The following is a 24,542-nucleotide window of genomic DNA, read 5'->3' on the forward strand; positions in this document are numbered from 1 at the left end:
GAGACAGGCACGACTGCAAAGGCGATAATGCACTCTCACTTCCTAGCAGAAGAGCCAGCAGCATCTTAGAAGGGTCAACACAAGCAAAAAAATCATTGAGCCACTTTGGCAGAAACGGCAGAAACCCCATTTTCCAGAATCTAGAGGCAGAAAAGGGCGTATAAATACCCCATGAGAGGCCGCGGCCGCGAACGTACCTAGGAGCTTCGTCACCACTGCGAGAACCGTCGACATATGGGATGTAATTGTCGGTCCTTGACCAATTAAGGGCTTGGGCGAGTCGCGGCGGTTAAGGAGGCAAACAGGAATCCGAAGAACCGAATACAATGGGAAAGAAACCGGGAGCTCTTGTTGTGATAGTAGTTAGTCTCGCGCGAAGAAGAGCGATCAGGAGAGGAGAGGAGAGGACAGGAGATGGTAAAGGAAGCCTAGCCAGAGACTGATGCGTTGACTTGCAGGACCTGGACGCCTCTGCGCTGATCAATCTTGTAGACATCAGGACGGGACAATACATTCCACATACCAGGGACTCTATGGCTGTATAGATGTATGACCACGATTCCTGTGTTTGGGCCGTCAGGGCTGCCCTCGTCATATCCAGGCCTTCGAGCCATATCATCTTCATCTCATCCGTGTGCTCTTGTTCATTTCACATCGTAAGCCCCAGTCGCGTGGAGAGGGACCGCGAGGTCGGTTCCTTTTGCTCGTTCTTCCATTCTCCTTTGCTTGCATTTTGTCTGGCTCTACTCTTCCCCTCCAGCACCCCCTGCCAATCCACTCCCGCCGACCTGCTTCGCGCTCTTCGCTCCGCAGATATCGTCCACTCGCAGCAGCAAACACGCACTTTCAACCGCCGTCTTGATGCTTTGCAGCTTGACCGCCTGCGGTTCCCACACACCGTATTCCTTCATATCCACCACGTTCCCCGTATCGCCATCGACCCCGAAAGTCGACTTGCCCTCGGCCTGCTTCGCGCGGAGCTGGGTCAGGATTCGGATGGGGCTCGCGCCGGCGTTCTGGATGAGTGTGCGGGGGATGACTTCCATGGCGTCTGCGATGGCGCGGTACGGCCACTGCATCACGCCTTCGATGGACTTGGACTTCTGTGCCAGCCGCACGGAGACGGCCATCTCGGTGGCGCCGCCGCCGGGCGAGAGGCGCGGGTGGAACATGACGTTGCGGGCCACGGACATGGCGTCTTGGAGATTTCGTTCAATCTCGTTGAGAATGTCCTTGGAAGGTCCCCGAAGCAAGATCGTGCAAGCCTTGGGGTTTTTGCACTTGGTGAGGAACGTGAAATATTCGTCGCCAATCTTTTCAATCTCAAACAGGCCGCAGCCCGTGCCCACGTCGGCCTCCACAAGGTCGTCAACCCGATTCACAATGGTGGCACCCACGGCGCGGGCAATGCGGTTGTTGTCCGTCTTCCGCACTCTCCGCAGTGCCGTGACATTGGCCTTCTGGAAGTAATGTTGTGCCAGGTCAGACACGCCCTTCTCGGTAATGACCAGATCCGGCTTGACCGCCAGCACCGCGTCACACATCTTCTTGACCTGTTCCTCCTCGATCTGTAGAATCTTGTTCCACGAGTCTTCGTCCGTGATCTCGATGTTGGTCTGCGACTCGCCCTTTTTGTACTCAAGCGGGCAGTCCAACAGCACGATCCGGGGGTTCTCTATCCGTCTGCGCATCGAGGCGTGTGTAATGTCCTTGTTCAACATGACTCCGTCCAACACTCGCGAGTCCTCGATCTCTCCACCGGGGATCTTTTCAACTCGTGCGTATCGCTTGATATCTATTTCGACAGGTCTCGCGGGCGCCGGCGCAGGGGGGGACTTCGCGGTACCGTTCGCCTGGGGTGCATTCGAGATAGAAGTCTGGTCCTGAGAAACAGTCCGCACGGCGTTCAGGGCAAGCGAGCACATGAGCTCCGAGTATCGAGAGATGGTCTTGGTGCCGATGGAAGATTCAATGAGTGAGATCATAGCCTTGTCGCTCGAGGTGTCGACGGGGATGGAGATCTCTTCGACAATTGCCAGCGCGTCCGACAGAGCCTTTTTGAAGGCTTGGATAATTACCACGGGATGGATATTTCGTTCGAGTTGCGGCAGCGCTTGCGCGAGGATCTCGCCAGCTGTCCCAATCTCGTCAGTTCTGGCCGTTGAATCCAATAGCATAGCGGGGATGTACCTAATATGATCACCGTCGTTGTACCGTCACCGACCTCCTCATCCTGCGTCCGACTCAACTCGATCATGCTCTTTGCCGCAGGGTGTGCGACCTCGATCTCTCGGAGGATGGCGTGGCCGTCGTTCGTGAGGACGATGCCGCCCATGGGATCGAGCAGCATCTTGAGCATTGCTTTGGGCCCGAGACATGATCTGATGATATCCGCCACCCTGTGTTGGTCAGTTATATGCCGAACGAAGTTTTCCACTGTTGAATCCTCACGTTTTCGCCGCGGTAATGTTGGATATTTGCGCTTTTCGCCCAACTTGTCTTTCGCCGTTCGCCGTGTCTATGGGATAAGTCAGCGTCGGCCTCACAAAGACATCCTGGATGGACTCACTCATAACCACCACAGGCGCCTGCATCCTGCCTGCGGTTTAGGCCTGGGGCCCAGAAACAGAATCCTGAGGAATTCAACCTGCAATACTGGGGGAAGGGTCCCACGAAGAAGGAAAGGGCTATCTTGGGGTCAAATAGCTTGCAGAACGGTAACAACGAAAGGCCTGGCGGTTTGTGGTATGGCTGGTTTGTTGTAATTGAAGCCCTGTGCGATCGGTGGATGGGGTGATCTCCAACTTTTTTACGTTCGGCCAGGCTGCGCTAGTCTCCCTTGGGATACTATTCAGCCTTGCAGTGCAACCAATAGCAGGAGGCGGACCGTTCTATGACTACAAGTATGTTCACCGACTGGCCCTGGTTGATCATGTGGTGCAAGAACATGCTTCTCTCGTCATAAGAGGAGTAGTATACGCTATTTCCGTGTCAAAGTCCTTACGTCTTGGTCCTTTAGAGCGGATTCTTTCATTATGCTGTTTCTGAATTTTCCCCTTGTTGCCGCTTGCCTTCCATCCTCGAGTAACTAATAGCAGACACCACAACTGGCCCGAGTTTTGGAGCTACCAATCCTATGTAACACACAAGAAGAAATGATCGCCTCCCTTCAATTCTCAAGGCTGTTCTCTCCCACACAAGGCACGCCGATGAACCCGTGGAGCGCCATGATGCGTGCCAGGGGACACACAACGAGGTTGGCTTAAATCGGCTCCTCCCTGGGCTCGATCAAAACTTCATTCACAGCGACATGTTGCGGCTGCCTCAATGCATAGACAATCGAATTGGCCACATCTTCCGGGTCCAAGATCTGCGCACCAGTCGGTTCACCATATTTCTTGATTGCTTCAGCATCCGTGGACATGCCAAGGAGCTCAGTCGCCGTGTTGCCAGGTTGCACACTCGTGACACGCAACCCAGTCCCCGCGGTCTCCAAGCGCAGACTCTGCAGCGTGGCTTCGACAAAGAACTTGCTAGCCGAGTAGACACCCAAGCCAGGAAAGACCTTCCGGCCTGCATCCGACGAGATGGCGACAATGTGCCCGCTTCCGCGCGAGATCATTGACGGCACGACCGAGGAAAGGCAATGTAGAAGCCCCTTGCAGTTCACATCGACTGTACGATCCCAATCTTCTATGTGTGCATTTGCCATCATGGTGTAATACATGACACCAGCGCACGAGACCAGGATATCGACCGGCCCAAGCTCGTCATTCGCCGCTTGAATGAGGCGCTCGACCTGCTTCCTGTCTGTTACATCCGTCTGTTGAACTATCACCTTGCCCTCGCGGACCACAAGTCTGCTCTTCACAGCCTCGAGAGCGTCCTTGCGGCGAGCGCCCAAAGCCAGATGGAGGCCTTCGCGTGCCAGAGCAGCAGCAACTGCGGCGCCGATTCCAGATGAAGCTCCGGTAATGACAGCCACACGTCCGCTCAGGGGTCCTCTTCGTATGGGCTGCGCAGTGCCGCCCAGGGCGTGTTGACGGGACGGTGGATGAGGCAACCATCCTCGGGCAAACCAATGGCGAGCGTACGTTTCGAGCAATACGCTATCAACCTTAGGTCGTTCAACAACGGCCCGTAAAGGTCTGGTAGCGGCGTTGTTCAACACGACAATGCCCCTCAAAAACTCGACACTCGGCATGCCGCTGCGGAGGATATCAATGGTAAAGGCACCATCTCCACCTTTCAGAGTGCCTCGGTTTTCCTGCCATCGGCCAACCCAATCGTCCCAAGGGAGTGGTTTGGTGGGATATCCAAGCACTTCTAGATCTTTAAAGACTGACCGAGTTTGTACGGGATCAGGATCGCCGAGGTGGAAAACGAACTGCGTGGTGCTGGTTTGATTTGAGAGATGGATGATGGCTTTGCTAACAAAATCGACCGGGGTCATCTCGGCGCGCCAGCCTTCCACATCTGGCGCATATCCAAGGTTGATGGATTCAACAATGATCGCATTAAGCAGATCCCACGCGTTCCCTGCGCCTGTGGTACTGTGACCGCTGATTGTCCCCGCTCGGTGAATCTTCACCGGCAAGCCTCGAAGGCCAGCTTCACGCACGAGTTTCTCTGCGACCCATTTTGACTGGCCATACCCATCGGCCAGTTTCTCTGGGACATCGTCCACGTCCAGCATGGAATCCTCACTCCAGCCTTCTCGAGATGGCGGCAGCACACCATTCGTGGATATATACTGCACTGTGGCTCCAGCACGACATGCCAGACGCAAGATTTCCCTTGTTCCACCTACGTTAGCGTCTCGGAGGGCAGCGTAGGGGTACACTAAGTTGACGCTGGCGGCAGCGTGGAAAATAACTTGGACACGGCCTGTGAGTTCCTCGAAGGCGTCCGGGGAGAGACCTAGCCGTGGCCGGGACAAGTTGCCGGGGAGGATCTCGACACGTTCCATAATCGAGTCCCGCCACAGTCCCAAATCAAGGAGATGCCTCCGCATCCTCGCAATGCCTTCCGGCAGATCGGCCTCTGAAGGATCACTGAAGCGTACAAGGCACAGTATCTTGGCCGATGTGCTTTCCAGCAGATCGTTCAACAAGAATGCGCCCAAGAAGCCAGTCACACCTGTTAGAAGGATCGTATTTGCTTTGCTGGCCGCACATATAGTAGCATTTGTCGGTCGAATGCTGTCCTCAAGGGACGAGTCTTTCCGAAGGACATCAGGCAGATGAGCTTGCACCGCTGCTGCATGACCGTCTCTCACAGATCGCACCGTTTCCAGGTGGCCGTTGAGAGTTGCGGGGTCGACGAGCCGTGCGAGGGGCACCTTGACTCCAAGAACCCTAGAGAAGCGTGCAGACAGGTCGGCAAGCGTCAAAGAATGACCGCCAAGGTCGAAAAAGCTGTGCTCCGGCGTTATGGTGCTGCGTGAGATCTTGAGACTTGCGGCCCAGATTTCAGCTATGGCCTCAATGTCAATTGAATCGTGGTCTCCCTTGTGCCCATTCAATGCACCATTGCCGTTGACAGCGTTGGGGCTTGGGGGTGGAGGAAGACGTTTGAGATCGACCTTGCCAGAGACTGCGTTGGTAGGCAATTCCTCCACCTCCACCCACAGAGCTGGAATCATATAGTGAGCTAGGTATGGCGAGAGCGTCCGTCTTGCCGCTGGACTGTGGCCCAGCTCGTTAACCTCCAGCTCCGGGCGATCTGAAGAAGACTCCTTATCCCGGACGATATATGCAACTAGTTGCCGTTCTAACGCCTCGCCATGAGCCGTGACCGCACAATGTCGAACAGCGAGATGTTGGACGATGGCATGCTCGACCTTTCCGGGCACGACGGAATAGCCGCGAAGCTTGATCATGGCTCCGACACGACCAGTGATTTCCAAAAGTCCTGACGGAAGAATGCGTGCCTGGTCTCCGGTTCTGTACATGCGCGATCCCGGCGCCGAGTCAAATGGGTCAGGCGTGAAGGCTTTGGCAGTTGTCTCAGGACGATTGATGTAGCCGCGGGCAAGGAGGGATCCGCCGACGAAAAGCTCTCCGCTTTCTCCACCTTCCACCTTTTGACCACTCTCATCGAGAATGTAGGTGTGTTCTGGATCTAGAGGAGGGCCGACCGGACAGTAGTTGGCCTCGTCGTCCAGCATCTTTCCAATATCTCCACACGCAATCTCGTGGGTTTCGCAGGCGCTGTAGCAGTTGAGCAGGGTTGTGTTGGGTAGAGCCTTGATTGCTCGACGGCCCAAGTCAGTTGTGACGACTTCGCCGTTCAGCCACAAGGTCCGCAGCTTCGGAAGGCGAACCCCGATCTTTGGATGGCGCGACAGCACCGCGGCCAAGAGCGTCGGGGTCATAAGAGTCTCGGTGATATTCTTGGAAGCGAGGAGGTCCACGAGCGCAGGGGGGTCATAACTGGCCTCGTCTGGCACTGCAACGACAGTCGCTCCCCGCAGCAGTGGACGCAGGATCTCCCAGATGAAGAAGACATTGCAGGCGACACGATCGCCGGGCTGCAGATCGCGAATCCCGAATCGCAGGTCGTACGAAAGTACTGGGGCTCGGTGAGGGTTTGCGATCCCCTTCGGTTTGCCCGTCGTTCCCGAAGAATATGAGACGAAGGCAAGTCTGTCCAGATCATCATCAGCAGGCACCGGAGGTAGGTCTTTCACATCTCCATTGGTGTCCGTCTGCTCTTCATCCAGAGTGATGAGAGGAATCCCTTCCTTGATCTTACCCACTTCGGCGCGGTATGTGACCACTACAGCCGGTTGGGCATCGTCAATCACGTCTGCCAGGAGTTCAGGAGGGTAAGCCAGTTCGAGGACGAGAAAGGCCCCGCCTGCCCGGAGCGCTGCCAGACAGGCAATTACATAGTTGGCACTGCGTGGGAGGAGCACGCCCACGAGGCTGTCTCGGCCGACCTTGTGCTTGCGGAGGAGATTGGAGAGCGCCTCGACCTTTCGGTCCAGTTCGACATAGGTGTATGTCGCCGTGTCGTCCTCCAACGCCACCGCATCGGGCGTCACTTGGACCTGCTGGCGGAAAAGTGCCGACAGGTCCTTGGTGATGTCGATGACAGGCATGGTGTCTCGCAGTGATATTTTTTTGCAGGGTAGATTTCCCAACCCGACTAACACTGCGTGGTTCCCATTGTCTTATGGAGGGTATGGAGGAAGGAAAAGCGACTCATAGCGACTCTCTCGGGCGTCACAGGGTTTTTCCGCTGGACCACGATGATTCTGTTGAGGGTCAGTGGAAACTTCTCCCACGCAGCGCCAGGATCTTTGACCAATGGTACCACGGCATCCAGAAGACGTCATCGCGAAAACTTCGAGATTGGCTTGGATAGACGTCGCTAATTCGCCGACTGGCAGAGATTTGGGGACATGCAGGCCATCCACACATGCTTAGCAGGATTGGCGAGTTCCTGACCAAGTCTGGCAGATCCAGGCATGGGATTGTGTACAGGTACCGATTTCGTGGATTCGTACCCCGAGTGGTGAAGTGAGAATTTACCCGCCGCCTTGCGCCTTTTCTGGCCGCAAGGCTGCTCTAGTACTTTTTCGACCAGCACGGCATCCAAGAATATATAGCAAAGGGCTAGATACTCTGGGAAAAAAGACCAATACTGACGAGAGCCGGGTCAGAAGATATGGAGGTACCCCCCAAACACCGTCATCAAGGAAACGTAACTCGTTTACTAATGGGAGCCCAGGAACCTCATCTACCCTTCGTCTTGGTCCATATCATCTCGACTCCGCTTTCCGCCCACGCCCTTTGCCGTCCGCTTGTGGCGAAGGGTTGCCCCTTTCTTGCCCCTGCTCTCATGCAGCTCCTTCATCTCCATGGCCGCAGCTCGCTGGGCGTCCCCCACCCGCTCTGCCAGCACCATGACCTCTTCCTTGACCGTCTCGTACTCCTTCAATTTCTTACCTAATGCCCCCTCGATCCTCATCCACAACTCCACATCATACTGGGTGACAAAAGAAATCGCCTTGCCGCTCTTGCCCGCCCTCGCAGTACGCCCGACGCGGTGGATGTATGTTTTGCTGTCGTGGGGGAGATCGAAATTGACCACGAGATCAACAGAAGGGATGTCTAGGCCTCGTGATGCCACATCAGAAGCAACCAAAAGATTGCGGGACTTTGCGCGGAATTTGTTCAGTGCAGCCAATCGCGCCTGTTGAGACAGCTGGCCGTGGATCGGTATAGCTGAGAAGCCCAGGGTCCGAAGGAGGATCGAGATCCGCTGTGCCTCGTTGACTGTCCGTGTAAAAATGATCCCTGTCTGACCAGCAAGTTCGTTCAAAACATGGATGAGGTAAAGATCTTTGTGCTTGTGAGGGATGAAGAGGTACGACTGGATCAGAGTCGACACGGTTTGGTACTTGTCTTGGGAAACCGCCACACGGAGGGGATTCGACAACGAGGCTCGTTGCAAGGATTCGACTTTGCTCGACATGGTAGCAGAAAATAGATATGTTTTTCGCCCTTCTCTTGGTAATATCTTCAGAATCTTGTCCAGGATCGGCCCAAAGTCCAAGTCGAGCAGTCGATCGGCTTCGTCCATGACCAGATACTTCAATTGGCGCAACGAGAACCCCTTTGTGTTTTCCAAATGATCCAGCAGACGTCCGGGGGTGGCAACAATGACATGAGGCTTCTTTCCCAGCGCAATCGCCTGCGGAATCATGTCCATGCCTCCGACCAACACGGCGCACCGGACTGCGATCAGCGAACCCAGAGCCTCCACCGCCTGAGATATCTGATACGCCAGTTCTCTTGTCGGTGCCAGAATCAAAGAATGGAGCTGTTGCGGTTTATCCATCAGTGCCTGCAGAATGGGGAGGACGAATGCAGCCGTCTTGCCGCTACCGGTCTCTGCCAACCCAATGAGGTCCCGGCCCTGCAAGGCCAACGGTATTGCTTCAGCTTGGATTGGCGTAGGTGCCTTGTACCCGAGACTCTCGCATGCTTCGCACAGGGAATCAATTATTCCCAGCTCTTTGAATGTTGTTGGCTTCGTGACCTTCGCCTGCATTTCCTCCTCGGCATCGCTGGTCGGGGCGGACTCGGAGCCGGTCGGCGAGTTTGCAGACTGATACTCATCGGAGGAAGATTCATCGTGGCTCAACTTGCGTTTCTTAAGGGGCGGCATCTTTCTTTTGGGGAGAGGTATACAGTGTGCGGTGAACGGGCCTGGAAGGAAAAGTTTCTGTGGGACTTGGATGCGCAGCGCGAAATTTTGTCGCAGGCTTATCTTATCGCCCGTGACTTTCAGCCTTGTGCGCAAGGCTCTGCTCCCCCGCTCGGAAAGTTCTTCGGGACGGAAATAAACGAGACGAAACCTACCGAGTACACGGTCCAAGTTATCTTGATCCCTAAATCACAAGTGAACTTAACATCCGAAGCAATGCCCATGTCATGCAGGAAATCGTACAGGTAGCGCTATCCTCTAGGCCATTACCATGGCGGGATGCGAGAAGGCTAGGTAAGTCCGTATCTGGGAACCACCAAGCGTGGCGAGAATGATGTGAAAATGACCAGTGAAGCTGGGTTTACGAAACGCTAGAACATTAGGGTATGTTCAGGCCTTGACTTCTGATGGGTATAACGAGTGCACGACAAAATTTGGAAAGGCACTCTACACTGCCACCGAGCATGATGGCGGGCAATTCGTCTCGGTTATTACGTCTGCGTATAATACCCTACAAGGGACTGAGGATGCGAGAAACTGGATTCAATTGGGATTAAGAAGCTCGCTTTTCGTATCACATGATGTGGGAGAGCGAAACCACGCTGTGTCTCTCGCGGAAAAAAGCGCGCGAAGTGCTTGTTGAGTTGATGTCATTGTATTAGTATGTCTGATGATCAATGCTGTTGTCTTCTGAGGAGCATCTATAGTGGCGCGATGGTAGGACATTCCACAGTACAACCCGCTGCAAGTACCACGAACAAGGAGGACTGGTTCCTAAAAACAAGAGACTGGCACTCGACTCGAGCATCATCTCACCGGTACACAAAACCACAAACGCTCAAATTCCTCCTCTACAACTCGCTCTTTGTGGGAGCAGCGTTCTCGACCTGCACAGAGTGTCTCTTCTCATCCAACTCGTGGTGTTGGCTGACGGTGGCATCGAGACCCATCTCAGCCGCCAAGGTGAGGCCCTTGTTTGAGGCAGCGGCGCCGGCAACCAGTGCTTGGTCGCCATCGAAGTGCTTGGCAATTTCTTCCACTGTAGAAAGTAAGAGTCAGTGCGTGAACAAAGATACTCGCGGGGGAGAGACACTTACGAGGCGTGTTGCGGGTTTCGACGTAGAAGAAGTAGACAATCGCAAGCTCAAAGCCGAGCCACACGCAGTAGAAGATGTAGTACTTCCAGCCGATGTGGTCCAGGGCGATGGGGTTGATGTATTGGTTGAAGAAGAGCGCGGCGTCGACCATGAGGAACATGACCGTCAAGCCCTTTGCTCGGATGTTGTACGGCAAGATTTCAGCCGTGTAGCCGACCAACATGCCGGACCAGGCGATGTTGTACCAGAAGTAGTAGATGTAGATCATGCTAAGCGAAAACATGTCAGTGGATGGTTCACGAGTCTTCGAAAACGGTCAAAAGCAACATGGCTTAGCGACTTACCCGACAACGGCGTTGGCGGCACCCTTGGAGCCAGAGATGGCATATCGGGCTGAGCAGATGGTCCAGACGATGAAGGTGATCAACATGCCAGTGGTGGAGATGAGGAAGAGCTTGCGGCGGCCGACCTTGTCGACGAAGAAGCAGGCAGTGACGGCGATAAAGAGGTTGAAGATTTGAAGAACGCCATTGATCAAGTTCTGGGTCAGGGTATCAGTGTAGCCGATGTTGTTGAGAATCTTCGGCCATCATTAGCGAGGAACTTCAACAGCAGACGCCACATAAACTAAACCTACCTTGGTAATATAGTATGAGACGAGACCGTTGCCAGACCACTGGGAGAAGAGACCAGCAGACAACAAAATGATGAGTCTGCGGCGGTTGCCTCGGGTCTTGATCAGCTCGAGCCACTGGTTACCCTCAACCTCCTTCTCGAGTCTGATGGTATCGCGGATTTCGACAAACTCCAATTGGACCATCTCATCGTTGCGGTTGCCATTTGCATGGACGTTGTAGAGGATGTTCAGACCCTTCTCCTCTTTGCCGTGCGCGATGAGCCATCTAGGAGACTCGGGCACGAACCAGATGAAGGTGACCTGGATCAAGGACGGGGCGGCCTGGACAATGGTGGGGATACGCCACGCCCAGTTGTTGTTGATATGGTCGGTTCCGTAGGTGAGCCAAGCAGCGACAATGCTACCGGCGTACCACGTGGTGTTGTAGATGGTTGTGAAGATGGCTCGATGCTGAGGGTGCACGAGTTCGGTGATCAATAGAGGAGAAGAACCGTGAGCGATGGCGATTCCAAACCCGAGGAGGAATCGAGCTCCCAAGAACATGCCAAAGCCTGCTGAGATGGACTGCAGGACCACACCGACCAGCATGATGATGCAGCCCACGAGGATACCCATTCGACGACCCAGAAAATCGGCCACGTATGGCACAAACGGAATGGCGGACAAGGAACCAATTGACATGATGGCGTTCAGGATACCAATCTTGCCGCCTTTGGGGTGGTCGAAATGCTGTTGCCAGGGAGGGAGAGTCTGGAGACCGTTCATCATGGAGCCGTCGTAACTGTGATGGAGCAAGTCAACAACGCGGCACTCCTTCTGGATCATCCGCAAGACTCACCCGTTGGTGGCACTGGTAAGAACCACAAACATAAGACAGATGTAGGTCTTTCTCAGCGCAGGATCCTTATACCACGTCACCTCAGGAAACTGGCGCCCTGCCAGCTCAAAGTATCCTTTCCCCATTTTGACAAGAAGACACTGACGGCTGATGGGTTCTTGGGCAAGGATGAAACGAGGACGTAGAGACTGTATCTACGTGAAGTCTTGGTGGAAGAAGAGAAAAGAAGGACGAAAACAGGGAGCAATGCAAATGCTTTATACAAGGTGGCATCCGTTACGGTGCAGGTTTATCTCACCCAGGGCCGTGGTTGAAATGCTACCGCATGCGTTTTGGGTGATAGCGTTCTAGAAAGTCTGCATTCACAGCTGACCAGGGCTGCAAGAGCCAATAACGGTCTCGAAGAACACACGAATCTTGCCATAGCGGTGGACCCAAGTGGTCTGGATTGGACGATCAAATCCGAGGCGAAAGGCTGGGTAAACAGGCCGCCCACTAGCCTAACAGCCATGGCCTAGGAGCTTGCATCTATATCGACAGGAAGACCCGAGTCTGGAGACCGAAAAGCGCCCAGGGGAGTTTTACCGGCCGGCTGCGAGCAGCAGCAGCAGCCTCTCGGGATGGATCGAGAAGAACGAAGAGAGGTCGGGAGCGAGGAATCCATGGATGTGTGACCCTCTCTGGACCCAACCCTCGGACTCTTCTGATTGATCTAGCGGCAAAATTATGGGCAAATTCTGAACACATGCCATGCGGATGTGGTGGATGGGAGTGTGGAGAGGGAGGGAGAGCGAGGAGAGCGAGGAGAGAATGTGGGATTGCCAGGAAACGGACCCCATGCTCGACCAGTGCAAAGGATGGGCGGCGATGGGCACGATGGGTTCAGCTATGCCTGAAGCAGGCGGCGGTGGAGAATCTTCGGGCAAAGGAAAACAGCCTACCATCCAGCAATCCTATTTATCCTATTACCCGGCAGGATAGAGTGGAGGGAGAGGGCCAAAGCCATCCCAATTGCCACCTGCTGGAAAGGAGCTTCCTCTTCCGGAGACTGGATCAGACTGTTCCGGCTCCTCCATCATCAGACACCCATGTCTGCGATCGGCCACGTTCTGGGAAGGGAGGGAGCAGGAGAAAGACACTCCCAGATCGACACACACGTACGATTCGACGCCATCGCCGGGGCGCCCCTAGTCTCGTCGTTTATTACATATTGAGACCCTATCGGTGTAGCCAATTTAGGCCACATCCTCCGCCCGGGAAAATATGGACTTGGGATCGATGCATGTGCCGGCAAAGAGCCAGCAAGATACCCGGAGAGACATCCATGAGCATGTTCACGAGGCTATCTAGGTAAGGGAGAAGGAATAGCGCTACAAGGCTCTCGAGTCGGTTCTCCAGACACCTACACTCCCAGGAACCCCCCAGTCCCAAAGCAAATGAGCCGCATATACTCTATCTCCACCTCCAGACCGGGGCATTGGCCCATGCACCTGTGCTGGGGACAAATGGGAGAATGCTGGCTGGAGGACTAGCTGCTTCCATGTCCGCGGTGCCCGGATTCGCTAACCCTGCCTGCATCTACTCGTCCTAACTCCATGCCATCGTCGCCCAACAAGGAAGGTCTTTGATCGTCCTCTATGTCGAGGACCTCTCATGCTGGTCGACTCTCCCTTCTATTGCGGGGTTCCGGTTGATATCTCAGAAATTGACCATGTCGGCAGTCTCCCATCCCATGGACGTGTGTGACGCGCCTTCTGGTCGGTGTGAGTATATGCCAATTTCGAATCCTGGTGAATGCTCCAGCGGTTATTTGCCGGTATGAAGTATATAGATGCGGGAGAATGGAACGGTGCCGTGTCGATGTTGGTGGTTGAGCAAGTGTAAGGAGCTTCAGGCCGTTGTGCTGCTGTCTGTTTTCATCCCTCGTGTCCTTCGTTTTGACCGTGAAGTCAAGATGTCTCTGGCCAGGCTTGCCTCTGTTGTTTCCGCACTCGCGGCCCTTGGTCTTGCGAGCCCGACGGGACCAGGTTGGTCACCGCATCGACACTATCCGCCGGCGCCGCCACCGCCTCCTCCTGCTTCGGCACCGGCAACGACAAGCTCGTCCGCTTCGCCAGCGCCGGCATCGTCTGCTCCAGCGTCCTGCTCCGGGTACTTTGAGCCCCTGGCCCCACCCTACCTCAATGATATCGCGCAAGCAGCCGGCAAGCTGTGGTTTGGCAGCGCGACCGACCAACCTGTAGGTGGTGGTATCAGCAGTGGGAGAGCTTCAGGGACTGATAGAAGATATGCAGGGCACCGGTGAGGACACGAACATCCTCTATCAAGAGATCCTGAACAACACGCACATCTTCGGCCAGATCACGCCGGCCAACATGATGAAATTCGAGCTGAGCGAACCAGAACCCGGCATTTTCAACTTCACGGGCGGAGACATCGACGTGGCCATTGCGCAAGACCACGGGAAATATCTGAGATGTCACAACCTGGTCTGGGTCAGCCAAGTCAGCGAATGGGTCCTGAACGGGACCTGGACTGCAGATACACTTACAGCGGTCATGCAAAACCATATCCAGACCATGATCACCCATTTTGGAGATGCCTGTTACTCGTGGGATGTCGTCAACGAGGCCATTGCTGCCAATGGGTCGTTTTCGTCCAGTATATGGGTCAGTACTCGCGTTCATGGCGGGACGGACCACCAACTGATTCTGTGCAGTACGACGTGATCGGTCCAGAGTATTTTTTCCTGGCGTATCAGTTTGCTCGTAAGTTGCCCGACGTCTGCAAGAAGAAGCTCTGTCATGATTTCTCGTCTCATAACTCGGTGATACTGACACCAAGCGCAGAGGAAGCCGTGGACTCGCTGCCACCAGGCACCCGCAAGCCGAAGCTGTACTATAACGATTACGGGATCGAGTCTGGGAACAAGTCGGTGGCCGTGCTGGGTCTGATCCAAGAGTTGCAGAGTCGGAACATCCGCATCGACGGCGTCGGGCTCGAGAGCCATTTCGTGGTGGGCGAGACGCCCTCGCTGGAGGACCAGATGGCCACGAAACAGGCCTACATCGCCGCGGGCGTCGAGGTGGCAATCACCGAACTGGACGTCCGCTTCCCCCAGGCCAATCTCACCAACACCACGGCCTTTGCCCTCCAAGCAGAAGAGTACTACAACTCGACGGCCAGCTGTGTCCAGGTGGACGGGTGTGTCGGCATCACGGTCTGGGACTTTGACGATCAGTACAGGTTCGTTTTGGATTGCCCTGCCGTCTATTCCGTAACCTGTTCCCCCCTGTAGAGAGAGAGCATCGCGATGACTGACCGCACTCACTTGATAGTTGGATTCCCTCCAGCTTTCCAGGGCAGGGCCTGGCCGACCTCTACGATGCTGACTTTAGGGTAAGCAGCTTTCCCACCCCCTAAATCCCACCAGGTCGGAGGGTTCACTCCACTGGTTATTGTCCTTTTCCCTGGCGCTGTTCTCTGCATGCTAGCGAGCGATGGGCACAGCGCAAACCGGCATACTATGCTGTAGGCGATGCATTGCAGGGAGTTCCGTGCTCGGTATGTTCGGCTTGAACTCTGCACACTAGACACCCGGGACTGCTCTGGCTGTAGGTATATAGCGCATAACGGAGGACGCTTTGTTACCATTACTGGACAGACCACGCTGATCGAGAGTCTGCCTCCTCCTGCTTGTGGCCCGAGCACAACCCACACACGTCGGGCATGACAGTGCCCAAAAAGCTCTCGAATTGGATTAGGGGGAGAGAGATATCACGCTCAGTTCTGTGTACATAATACAACCCACCGCTAATATCCAACTGGAATGGTTCCCCCGCCCATCTTACAAGCACATACGAGCTTGGGAGCCCCATCTGACCGATTCTCTGCCCAATGACCAACCAAGCGCTGTCTTAGACTCGGACACTGTGATTACTTGTTGGTTGTTCTTGCAAGCGTTCTCTTCTCCATTTTGCGCCCTGCGTGATCTCGCTAATCCGCCTGAACCACGGCTTTTCTGTGCGCGGTTGGGACCCAGGGGAGCAAGTCGGGAGCCCGAAGATCAACCGTCAAATCGTCCTTCGCACATCTCCACACCAAGCGGATTCTAGTCGTCGCTTATGAGAGTCTCTACCTAGGAACCTTACAAGCGTCGAAAAGGCCAAAGAGACGCGCCGCCGTCCGTGTGCGTGATGGGGAGGCATGGACCGAGTAGTACCTCGTGTGTATCTCCAAATCCCGGGGCGTGGACACGACGTGGAGTGATAGGTGCTGTTCCTCTCCTCCCCCAGACCGTCTTTCATACAAGTAGGTCAGGCTAGCAGGCGGCGCTCGGTGGTTGATTTAGTTGGTTGGTTGGTTGTCCTGTCAGTCCACAGCACCCTCGACGTCTCTTGCACACCTCCGCGCCGAGATGATCGACGAGGACTGGGCACGGCACGAGGCTTGGTCGTGCAGCAGCTCCGATTTCAAATTGGCTAAAAGAGCACACATATATGCATTGCATTGCATTGCATTGCATTGCTGCTACGACGAGGCTGTGGTGTCCTTGCGAGCAAGAGCATGCAATGTCGAAATGCCCTATCCGGCATCAGACTCCCAGACGGGGGTTATGAAAAGGAGACACGCATTAATGGACCAACACCGACCCACGGCCAATAACCATCAAAAATTCCATCCTGTCTTTCCCTGACATGTATGTCCCAAAAGAAAATGGCGCAAAGTCTGGCCCCCCTTTCAAGCAACGCCCCAAAATGCTTCTAAAGGAGGAGTGGAGATATCCTCGATGTGATTTGGAGTGGCCCACGTTTCCATACGCCTCCCACAAACCACGAACTCTTCGGATCGAGATTCGTCTAGCCTTCGAGGACGGACAAAGCGAGAGCGGGACAACAGGGGTGTACACGGTAGGGGTTGGTGGCAGAGGAAGGGGGGTGGGAACCTCCCCCAGGCCCAGACACTAACTGTCTGTCGAATTCAGCCAAATATCCTCCCCCCGGTCCTACTCGTGGGCTGTCTGAGATCCCGTTCCTCCGAGGAACATGCTGATCGGCCTTACCCTCACGCGACTTGCGTGGGACTGGTCTGAACAAGCTTTCTCTTCGCATATGCACCCTGCATGATCTAGAGCGGACGGGCGCGCGGCCGGGAAAAATGAGATGGAATGAAGGTCTGGGTGGGAAGCATGCGATTGCTCGTACGAAGACGGCGTATGCTTGCGAGTGGTGGCGTCGAAGTCGGTCTGTCTTGAGATGCTCAGGCGGATTCACGGCTGTCCACTGGTAGGGAGATATTGCGATCCTGGCCACGAAGAGACTGACCATAGCAAGAGCAACCTTAATTTTCCAGTTCGAAGAGAGCTGCACTCTGTTCGTCCAACACCATGATCTCCTGCGTTCGGATGGCATACAGAAATTGATACTACGAGTGTATATTCCTTCCGTTCGGTTCTATTCTTACGAGTGGCTTGGAGACCACGATCATCCATCCTGCCGGCCTCAAACAATAGTACTTTCAGGAGGTCCGAGGTAGCTATCTCTCACGCCTCCAAGATCCAGCACAAGCTTCTGCACCACAAGGCCCGGCTCCAACAACCACAGGTTCAGAGTGTGAGCGCCTGCCCTTGTGATATTGTGAGTCGTGGTGTTGGTCATCGCGGCATTCGCCACCATCCCGTCCCACATGGCGGGCAGGGGCCACAGATCTGTCAACGGGTTCGGCTGGACGACCTGTGGTGCGTCGTCGTCGATGCTCACGGCGTACTTCAGTGGCCGAGTCGGGTCGGTGTTCATGGCCGTGCCGGCGATGAGGGTCAGATTCGCGTTCGTGACGTTGGGCGTGAACGTGTAGAAGCTGTACCCGAGTTTTGGCGCCGAGGAGGATTGGGTGGATTGTGATTGCGCCGTGAACGGGAGCAAGGCCACGCCCGAGACTGTGCGGCCGTAGCTGGGGATGATTTCATAGTAAGCGGATCCGTTGGAGGTGTTTGTCGCGAAGTGCTCCGGCTCGATGGAGATCGTCAGATCCGACTCGACGAAGCCGTGGAACGACGCAGGCACCGCGGTCTTGTTCACCGGCACCTGGACCTGCGGCATCTTGAAGTTGCCATAGGGGTATGTCGCGTTGTCGTAGGCCCCTGTTGCGGTCGTCGTGGTGATGTTGATGGTGGACATCGTGGAGCCATTGGGTGCGTTTGTCCAATCAATCGTGACGGCCAGGCGCATGTCGGTGGTATTCCCTGAGGCTTGGAGCACGCCGCTTGAAGGAGTGACGACGACGTGAGGATCGCTCGACACGTTGAAACTGACCGAATCTGTTCCCCGCGAGAAGACATCGATCCATCGTGACGGCCCGTAAGGATCCATAGGCGGCAAGGTAAGCGCATTCGACGAAAGCGTATGATACATGTCATCCCCCGGAACAGTCCCATTGTTACCGTCGCATGTGACGCCGAGTTGGCCGGCGAGGCTCACTTCCCGTTGCTGCACGTATGCCACGGGAGGCATGCTGTTGCGCATCGGCTGTTGCCAGTATTGGTACCCCAGATGGGTCTGATCCATCATATGCTGCCATTTGCCGTTCAACAGATTATGGTATCTCTGCGTCAAGGTGTGGTCTTGTGCAAAGTAGTCCATCACACTTTGCGCCAATGCGTTGGTGCTTGTCCTTCCTTGTTCCGAGTACAGGTTGTTCTTCGCGGCGTTGGCGTGGATCGCATACACAGTGTAGCCCGCCATGCATTTGTGAAGCACCAGCTCGAAGTACGAGGGCTGGACGGACGCGTCGAGCTGGTCATATATAGCCGTAGCAGCACGGACCAGATCTTGCCACTGCTGGAGCACGCTGTCGGCTTCGTTGTAGTTGATGAGGCTGTAGGTCGTCGGGTCAACGAGCTCATATTTCCGCCGTCCTGCGAGGAGGGAATAGTTCATCAATATCGTCGCAGTGGCATCTGCAACTTGGGTTCCAAATTGGCGCGCGACCCATTGGCTTAGCCACACCTGCGTGCTGTTTGGTGAAGCAAGTGCCGGGGCGTCGTACGCAGTGGCGAAGAAATAGCTGATTCTGTTTCGAAACATGCATCAGTCAGTATCCTCCATGCGAGATGTCGGACGGAGCGTAATGCCTACGGTAATTCCAGCGGCTTCAGATCGCCCACATTGAGAATCCAGATCTGGCGAGCTTGCCGTTCGTACGCTTGTTGCAGCTCGCTCCAGTACTTTGGTAGAGAAATGGTATCGATCCACTTGTAGTCTCTCGGATCACCCACATAATCCGCGTGATAGTAGATCCCAGCACCGCCAGATCGATCGGTCTCGTTGGCGAGCGGCAGTCGCTGCATGTTTGCCCAATTATCGTCGGACCACAGCAACGTTATATCGTCAGGGACCTCGAGACCCTCGGCGAAATAACCTCCCACCTCTTTGTAGAGACACCACATCTGAGGAATGGCTGAAACATTGGAGACGTTGTAGACCTGGCGCAGCAGCCCCTGCTGGACATTGACGATTTGTTCCAGGCTGCTTGCGTTCAGCGTCGGGGATGCCGTATCTCCAAGCCCACGCATGCCCATCGTATAGAGGGATTCGTAAGGCCTCGCTCTTTCAGCTCCCTGTCTCATGAAGTCGGTCACGTTTGCTCTGTTCGTGGCCCATGCCCAAGTGCCGTTCAGGAAGAGGGACTGCTCGTTTGTTGCTCTCATCATCGGCTCGGTGTGGCTGGTACCTATGACAATCCCATATTCGTCTGCTGTAGCAGCGTTCAACGGATCATCAACGAAGAACATAGAGGCTGAGGCTGCGTCAGCAACTTGATACTGCGGAAGCAGGGCGATTACTTGCCCCATTGAGCCGGCCAAAAGTAGTTTGCCCTTAGTCGGAGGAGGAGTTCAAAGACTGTAGAGTAGAAAAGATGATTGAAGCCAGGACCATATTGGCCCGGAGGGTAACGTGTGTTGAGCCAGTTTGTGAGTGCGGGCTGTTCGTCGTTGAGGAAGAAGCCTCGATACTTGACCGAAGGAGATGGCTGGACTTTCGTGATATTCCGCACATAGATAGACTCTCGTTTCGTCGTTGGCACGTCTGCCCACTAGCAACATTCGTCAGCCAGAGCCGAGCTTGACAGGGTCGATACTGGAACAAATATCCAGGGTCAGGAGAACTCACCCAGTACCAGGGAGATATGCCTAGTTGCTCTGAAATATCGTATATGCCGTATATAGACCCTCGCTTGTCGGCACCAGCAATAACAACTGCTTGACTGACGCCATCTACAGGCTCCGACACAATCTGTATTTGATAGCTCTCCCACTTCCCTCGGATGGCATCCACGTTAATCTTTCCCGCCCGGGCCAGAGCTTGTATCAGGCTTGACTTGCCCACCGTGCCTGCAATCACGACTGGTGAAGCAGACTCGGAACTGAAACTCGAGTTGAATGTCACGACAGTCGCATTGAGGCCAGTCACCAATCCAATATCTTGGGCAAGATCGCTTGCAGCCCGTTGCACGCCCGTCCATTCATCTTCACTGACTAGGATCGTTGGGGCAGTCGAGGAGTCTGCGAGTAAAAGAGCGTCAGAGGATTGATTGAACGCAATGAGCGCTTCTTGCGCCCATGTCGACCAGCCAAACCAAAAGAGAAGCAAGACGACAGGGAGGGTCGACATGGTCAAAGGAGTCTCGAAACGTCCGCCAAAGTCCTGCAGAAAGAGCGCGACCTACCTTAGTATAAACCCAGCATGATCAGCATCACCATTTGGCCTGTGGGCCTTGAACAGCAGGGCAATTTGCTCTTCTGGGTTGATTTCAACGTGGTCTCTAGATGTCGAAGCCACACCCACGCTTCCCCCATCGAAGAGAAGCGGCCCAATACCAGACACAGACAGCTTCTGACCCTGGAGCCTCCTTCGCCTCTCCAGAGAACATTTAGCCAGCTTGCCAAAGGCGTTGTGAAAATGCGGAGTTGCTGAATCCCCTGGAGAAACTCTGGAAGGAAAATGCCCGGGGACATTGGAAGCGAGCTTGCTTGGATCTAGCACGGAGGAAATCTCCAGTGGCGCCATCTTGTGGTCTTGAGCCCTTTTTGGCAAATGGCCGATCGTCTCTATTGCCAATGAGCGTTGGGGGGAATTCAGCCTAAATGTGGGTTTCCTCGATCGTTGTGTATCGTCCGTGCATGGTGTCGCCGTCATCGATTGTGCTTCTTTAACAGATTCCATGCCCCTCCGCGGCAATATGCCAGATTGCCTTCTTCCCGAATGGTCCTGTCGACTGAGTGGTCGAGGGTGATGACTTTCTCTGCATTCAACCGGCGTCGACGCGTCCACCTCCTCCGCAATTTGCCCATACCTGGCGGGACGAGGTGTTTGATGCAATAACTGCCTTCCTGACTTGGAATGGCAGTGTGAGGAGTATCCCTTCACGACCGGAGCCCGTCCTGAAATAGGATGAATTGTTGGAATTGTGCCTACGGCTGGGCGGAAGCTGGTTTTCAGACGGTGGTGGAATGTGCTCTCGTCGACCTGAGTTTGATAATGGTAAGAAGACCATGTTGCCCAGATGTGCTGGGTATCCTTCTACCTTGTATTTCTTCTAGCTGCTTGTTGAATTGAATCGACACCCGGTGCGGACCATGGCTTCGTTCTTTCGGGCCGTGTTGCCTCTGGCTGTGCTCGTTGGATATACCCTCGGCCATCCTCAGGATATAGTACCCCGGGCCAACGTCGCCGTGTCCAATACTGGGAGCTCAATGACATACGTCTTCCAAAACAACCTGAATGCCTCGGATGATGTCAACCATGTCGGCGCCATCCTGCTTGACCCGATGTTAGCATCTGCTGGGTCCGCTGCTTGTCAGGCTTTGAGCGAGACACTTTTGACTCAAGCGACCATTCAGAACTACAGCAGTGACTTCTCGTCTGCATTATCATACCTGGCGTACTCGGGAAGGGTGTCTCCTAATCAGGTGTATCACATTGCTGGTGGCAGTTTGCAGGTTTCCGGTCAAGCACAGCTCTCCTTCCCTGCAACACCACAAGGAAACACTTCTTTGCCCGTCCTTTGCACCCAATCAAGCTCTGCAAGCCAGCCTCCAAACTCCACCGCAAACACTTCAAATCAAGTGGTCGTTGCGGCAGCAGGCAACACCTATATGGGTTATCGAAATCAGAAATCCTTTCGCTTCCTAGGCATCAGATACGCTGATCCGCCACAGCGATGGGTATATTCTCACATGTACAGTGGAAGTGGCAAAATGGTGAACGCTACTGCCTATGGCGCCCAGTGTTCTCAGCCATTCGTCAATGGAACGAGTGAGGATTGCTTGTTTCTCAACATCCAGACCCCGTACATTCCCAAAGCTGGATCATCCCAGAGACTTCGACCCGTCTTATGTGAGTCCCACATGCCATGAGTGACTTTATATGGTGCAATGAGGCTGATTATATCAGTTTGGATTCATGGAGGAGGGTTTACTGGCGGCACTGGAGCTGATCCGCTCAGTGATGGTGGTAACCTAGCCTCTCGAGAAGACATTGTGGTCGTGACCATCAACTATCGGCTGTCAACGCTGGGCTTTCTGGCCATTCCCGGCACCAACATCAAAGGCAACTTTGGCATTGGAGACCAGATTGTCGCCTTGAACTGGACCGTACAGAACATTGCCAGGTTCGGCGGAGATCCAAACAAGATTACTATCATGGGCGAATCTGCTGGGGCCGGCTCAGTCCGAACTCTTCTCGGTAGTCCTCCTGCAATCGGGCTGTTCCAGGGTGCCGTAGCTATGTCCAACTTGGGTGGCGGAGTGACACTTGGCCTCGAGGGCAACTATGGAACCACTTACTCGTCTTACTACACTGTCAATGAATCATATACAGTCGCCGGACCTCAAATCTTCGACGCCTCAAACTGTACCCAACAAACATTGACTGGCAAGATCGCGTGTCTGAAGAAAGTCAATGCCACGGATCTGGTGAATCTGGAGACCGTTGCCAGATACGTCGTCCAGGACGGAACCATTGTCAACTCCTCCGAACTCAACGTGGTCGAGAAGAATGCTGGGAGCGCATATGTCCCGATCATGTTTGGCAATGCTGCAAACGACGGCGCTTCTTTTTCCACGATATCTGCCATTCCGGTGCACAACGAAACACAAGGGCTAATGACCGGTCTGAGTATCAATGCCTCTTACGCACAAGCCATCATTCAGTCGGGCTTGTTTCCCTACTACAGCACCGGCAATATGACGTTCGATTCCTTCAACGTGTCACAACGAGTCGCAACCGACACTACTTTCCGCTGCATCGATCAAGCAACAGTATATGCTGGTGCAGAGACTGGTGCGTTCCCTGCGGCATATTACTACGAGTTCGAACGCACGATCAATGGATACAACCCCGAGAACGTCCCTGGCGCGCCGGTCACGCCGGGTTACCCTCACGGCAACCCGAACCTGCCTTATTTCAAACTGCACGGCGCCGACATGGACTGGGCATTTGGCAACTTCTACGTGCCCCTGAGAGATTCCAACGACCTCTATTCCGTCCAGCTGGTCAGCGGGTACTTTGCGGAATTCGTGAAAAGCGGACAGCCTAATCCTCCAGTCCCCTACCTCCAGGCCAGGGGGTATACCAAGACCTTGCAAGGCGTTCAGGCATCAGGACCCTGGGAGAAAGTGTCCAATGCCACTGGTCCCATCAAGCATCTGGACTACCCCGCGACGAGCGGTGCCTTTGTGGATTTGCCGCAATGTGCGTGGCTCAACTATAGCATAAGCTACTATCTCGAGCAGTAGCAGGAGATATCGGGTATGATCCTTGAATTGAACCGAGTCTAATGAGGCCTCGAACCAACGCTTTCTCGAGACGTCACAGTCGAAGACTACATTAGTTTTCTGGAGCTCTTGGAGCGTAGTCAGAGCTCAAAACAGAGCCTGCTGGACCGACAGGTGCAGCCAGGGCTATCTGCGAGCGGATGGGCAAAGACATCGAGGGCTTGTTGTGTGAAATGAAGAAGAGCTCAGAAAGCCGAGGAGTCGGAATGTGGAACCGTTTTCCAAAGCGAGTGTCGGCAGCTGCGAAACTGCGTTTCTTCCATTCTAGAGACGATACATACCCTCGTGAATCACACCGAGGAGCTCAATCTTCATCTTAACATGTAAGCACCGAGCTTGAACACATGAAAAGATCACAAGTACCGGGAGCTTGCAGATAATAAACAAACAGAGGCCAGAGCTCCGCTTGTCAGGTGAAACATGATAGTTTGCATTGCTTGGGTCTCAGCCTTGCGTCACACGTTCGAGTATCCACGATGTCAACGGGATTCGCCGCCTATCTGAAGGCTACTTCCTGTCGAATAATGAGCACGAGGTACGGAGGATTTCAGGCATAGCAGAACGCACAGACCGTATGCCCACGGGATAGGAAATGAGAGGCCAGATTCGAGCTCACATCTTACTCCAGCCTCGTCTCAAGAATATGGGGTGAGGTTGTCGGAGAAACAAAACAAACCACTCCCCTAGTGGCCCATCATGACATCTGAATCATCTCCGCGTTAATTGGGAGACACTACTCGTACACAGGTACATTGGGGTCCATTGCCAAGAGCCTGTACGGCTAAATGGCCGATCATCATCACTTTGTAACCACTGCATCTTCACGGTTCCTCCGCGTATATCAGGCGAGTGACCAAAGCATTTAGCCGGATCGCTGGCTAGGTGGACACATTTGTAGACGACAGAGTGAGATAGGAG

At 54.4% G+C, this 24,542-nt stretch overlaps 6 protein-coding genes across 6 annotated transcripts; 1 reads left to right on the top strand and 5 right to left on the bottom strand.

The window, feature by feature from the left end:
- Positions 1-328: 328 nt before the first annotated feature.
- On the bottom strand, positions 329-2,762 carry PV07_09861 (T-complex protein 1 subunit gamma). The gene is made up of 4 exons (XM_016397154.1): positions 2,570-2,762; positions 2,452-2,518; positions 2,191-2,399; positions 329-2,134 (listed from the first exon to the last, which is right to left on the bottom strand). Exons 1-4 carry the CDS (start codon positions 2,592-2,594, stop codon positions 744-746), a joined length of 1,692 nt encoding a protein of 563 aa, XP_016244345.1. The 5' UTR covers positions 2,595-2,762; the 3' UTR covers positions 329-743.
- A 175-nt stretch (positions 2,763-2,937) lies between these two features.
- On the bottom strand, positions 2,938-7,289 carry PV07_09862 (uncharacterized protein). Its single transcript, XM_016397155.1, has one exon. It carries the CDS (start codon positions 7,103-7,105, stop codon positions 3,263-3,265), a length of 3,843 nt encoding a protein of 1,280 aa, XP_016244346.1. The 5' UTR covers positions 7,106-7,289; the 3' UTR covers positions 2,938-3,262.
- A 180-nt stretch (positions 7,290-7,469) lies between these two features.
- PV07_09863 (ATP-dependent rRNA helicase RRP3) lies at positions 7,470-9,220 on the bottom strand. Its single transcript, XM_016397156.1, has one exon. It carries the CDS (start codon positions 9,178-9,180, stop codon positions 7,747-7,749), a length of 1,434 nt encoding a protein of 477 aa, XP_016244347.1. The 5' UTR covers positions 9,181-9,220; the 3' UTR covers positions 7,470-7,746.
- Positions 9,221-9,832: 612 nt separating this feature from the next.
- PV07_09864 (uncharacterized protein) lies at positions 9,833-12,057 on the bottom strand. Its single transcript, XM_016397157.1, has 5 exons — positions 11,792-12,057; positions 10,954-11,734; positions 10,661-10,896; positions 10,317-10,585; positions 9,833-10,258 (listed from the first exon to the last, which is right to left on the bottom strand). The coding sequence occupies exons 1-5, from the start codon at positions 11,914-11,916 to the stop codon at positions 10,071-10,073; spliced, it is 1,599 nt and encodes a 532-aa protein (XP_016244348.1). The 5' UTR covers positions 11,917-12,057; the 3' UTR covers positions 9,833-10,070.
- A 5,110-nt stretch (positions 12,058-17,167) lies between these two features.
- PV07_09865 (uncharacterized protein) lies at positions 17,168-20,460 on the bottom strand (the record flags this gene model as incomplete). The annotated part of the gene is made up of 4 exons (XM_016397158.1): positions 17,168-18,859; positions 18,925-19,585; positions 19,636-19,882; positions 19,960-20,460. 4 exons carry the CDS (start codon positions 20,458-20,460, stop codon positions 17,293-17,295), a joined length of 2,976 nt encoding a protein of 991 aa, XP_016244349.1. The 3' UTR covers positions 17,168-17,292.
- A 965-nt stretch (positions 20,461-21,425) lies between these two features.
- Positions 21,426-23,585, top strand: PV07_09866 (uncharacterized protein; the record flags this gene model as incomplete). The annotated part of the gene is made up of 2 exons (XM_016397159.1): positions 21,426-22,185; positions 22,243-23,585. The coding sequence occupies 2 exons, from the start codon at positions 21,426-21,428 to the stop codon at positions 23,583-23,585; spliced, it is 2,103 nt and encodes a 700-aa protein (XP_016244350.1).
- Between the last annotated feature and the right edge of the window lie 957 nt (positions 23,586-24,542).

This window comes from Cladophialophora immunda (genome assembly GCF_000835495.1).
Source record: "Cladophialophora immunda strain CBS 83496 unplaced genomic scaffold supercont1.6, whole genome shotgun sequence".
In the NCBI taxonomy this organism is placed as follows: domain Eukaryota; kingdom Fungi; phylum Ascomycota; class Eurotiomycetes; order Chaetothyriales; family Herpotrichiellaceae; genus Cladophialophora; species Cladophialophora immunda.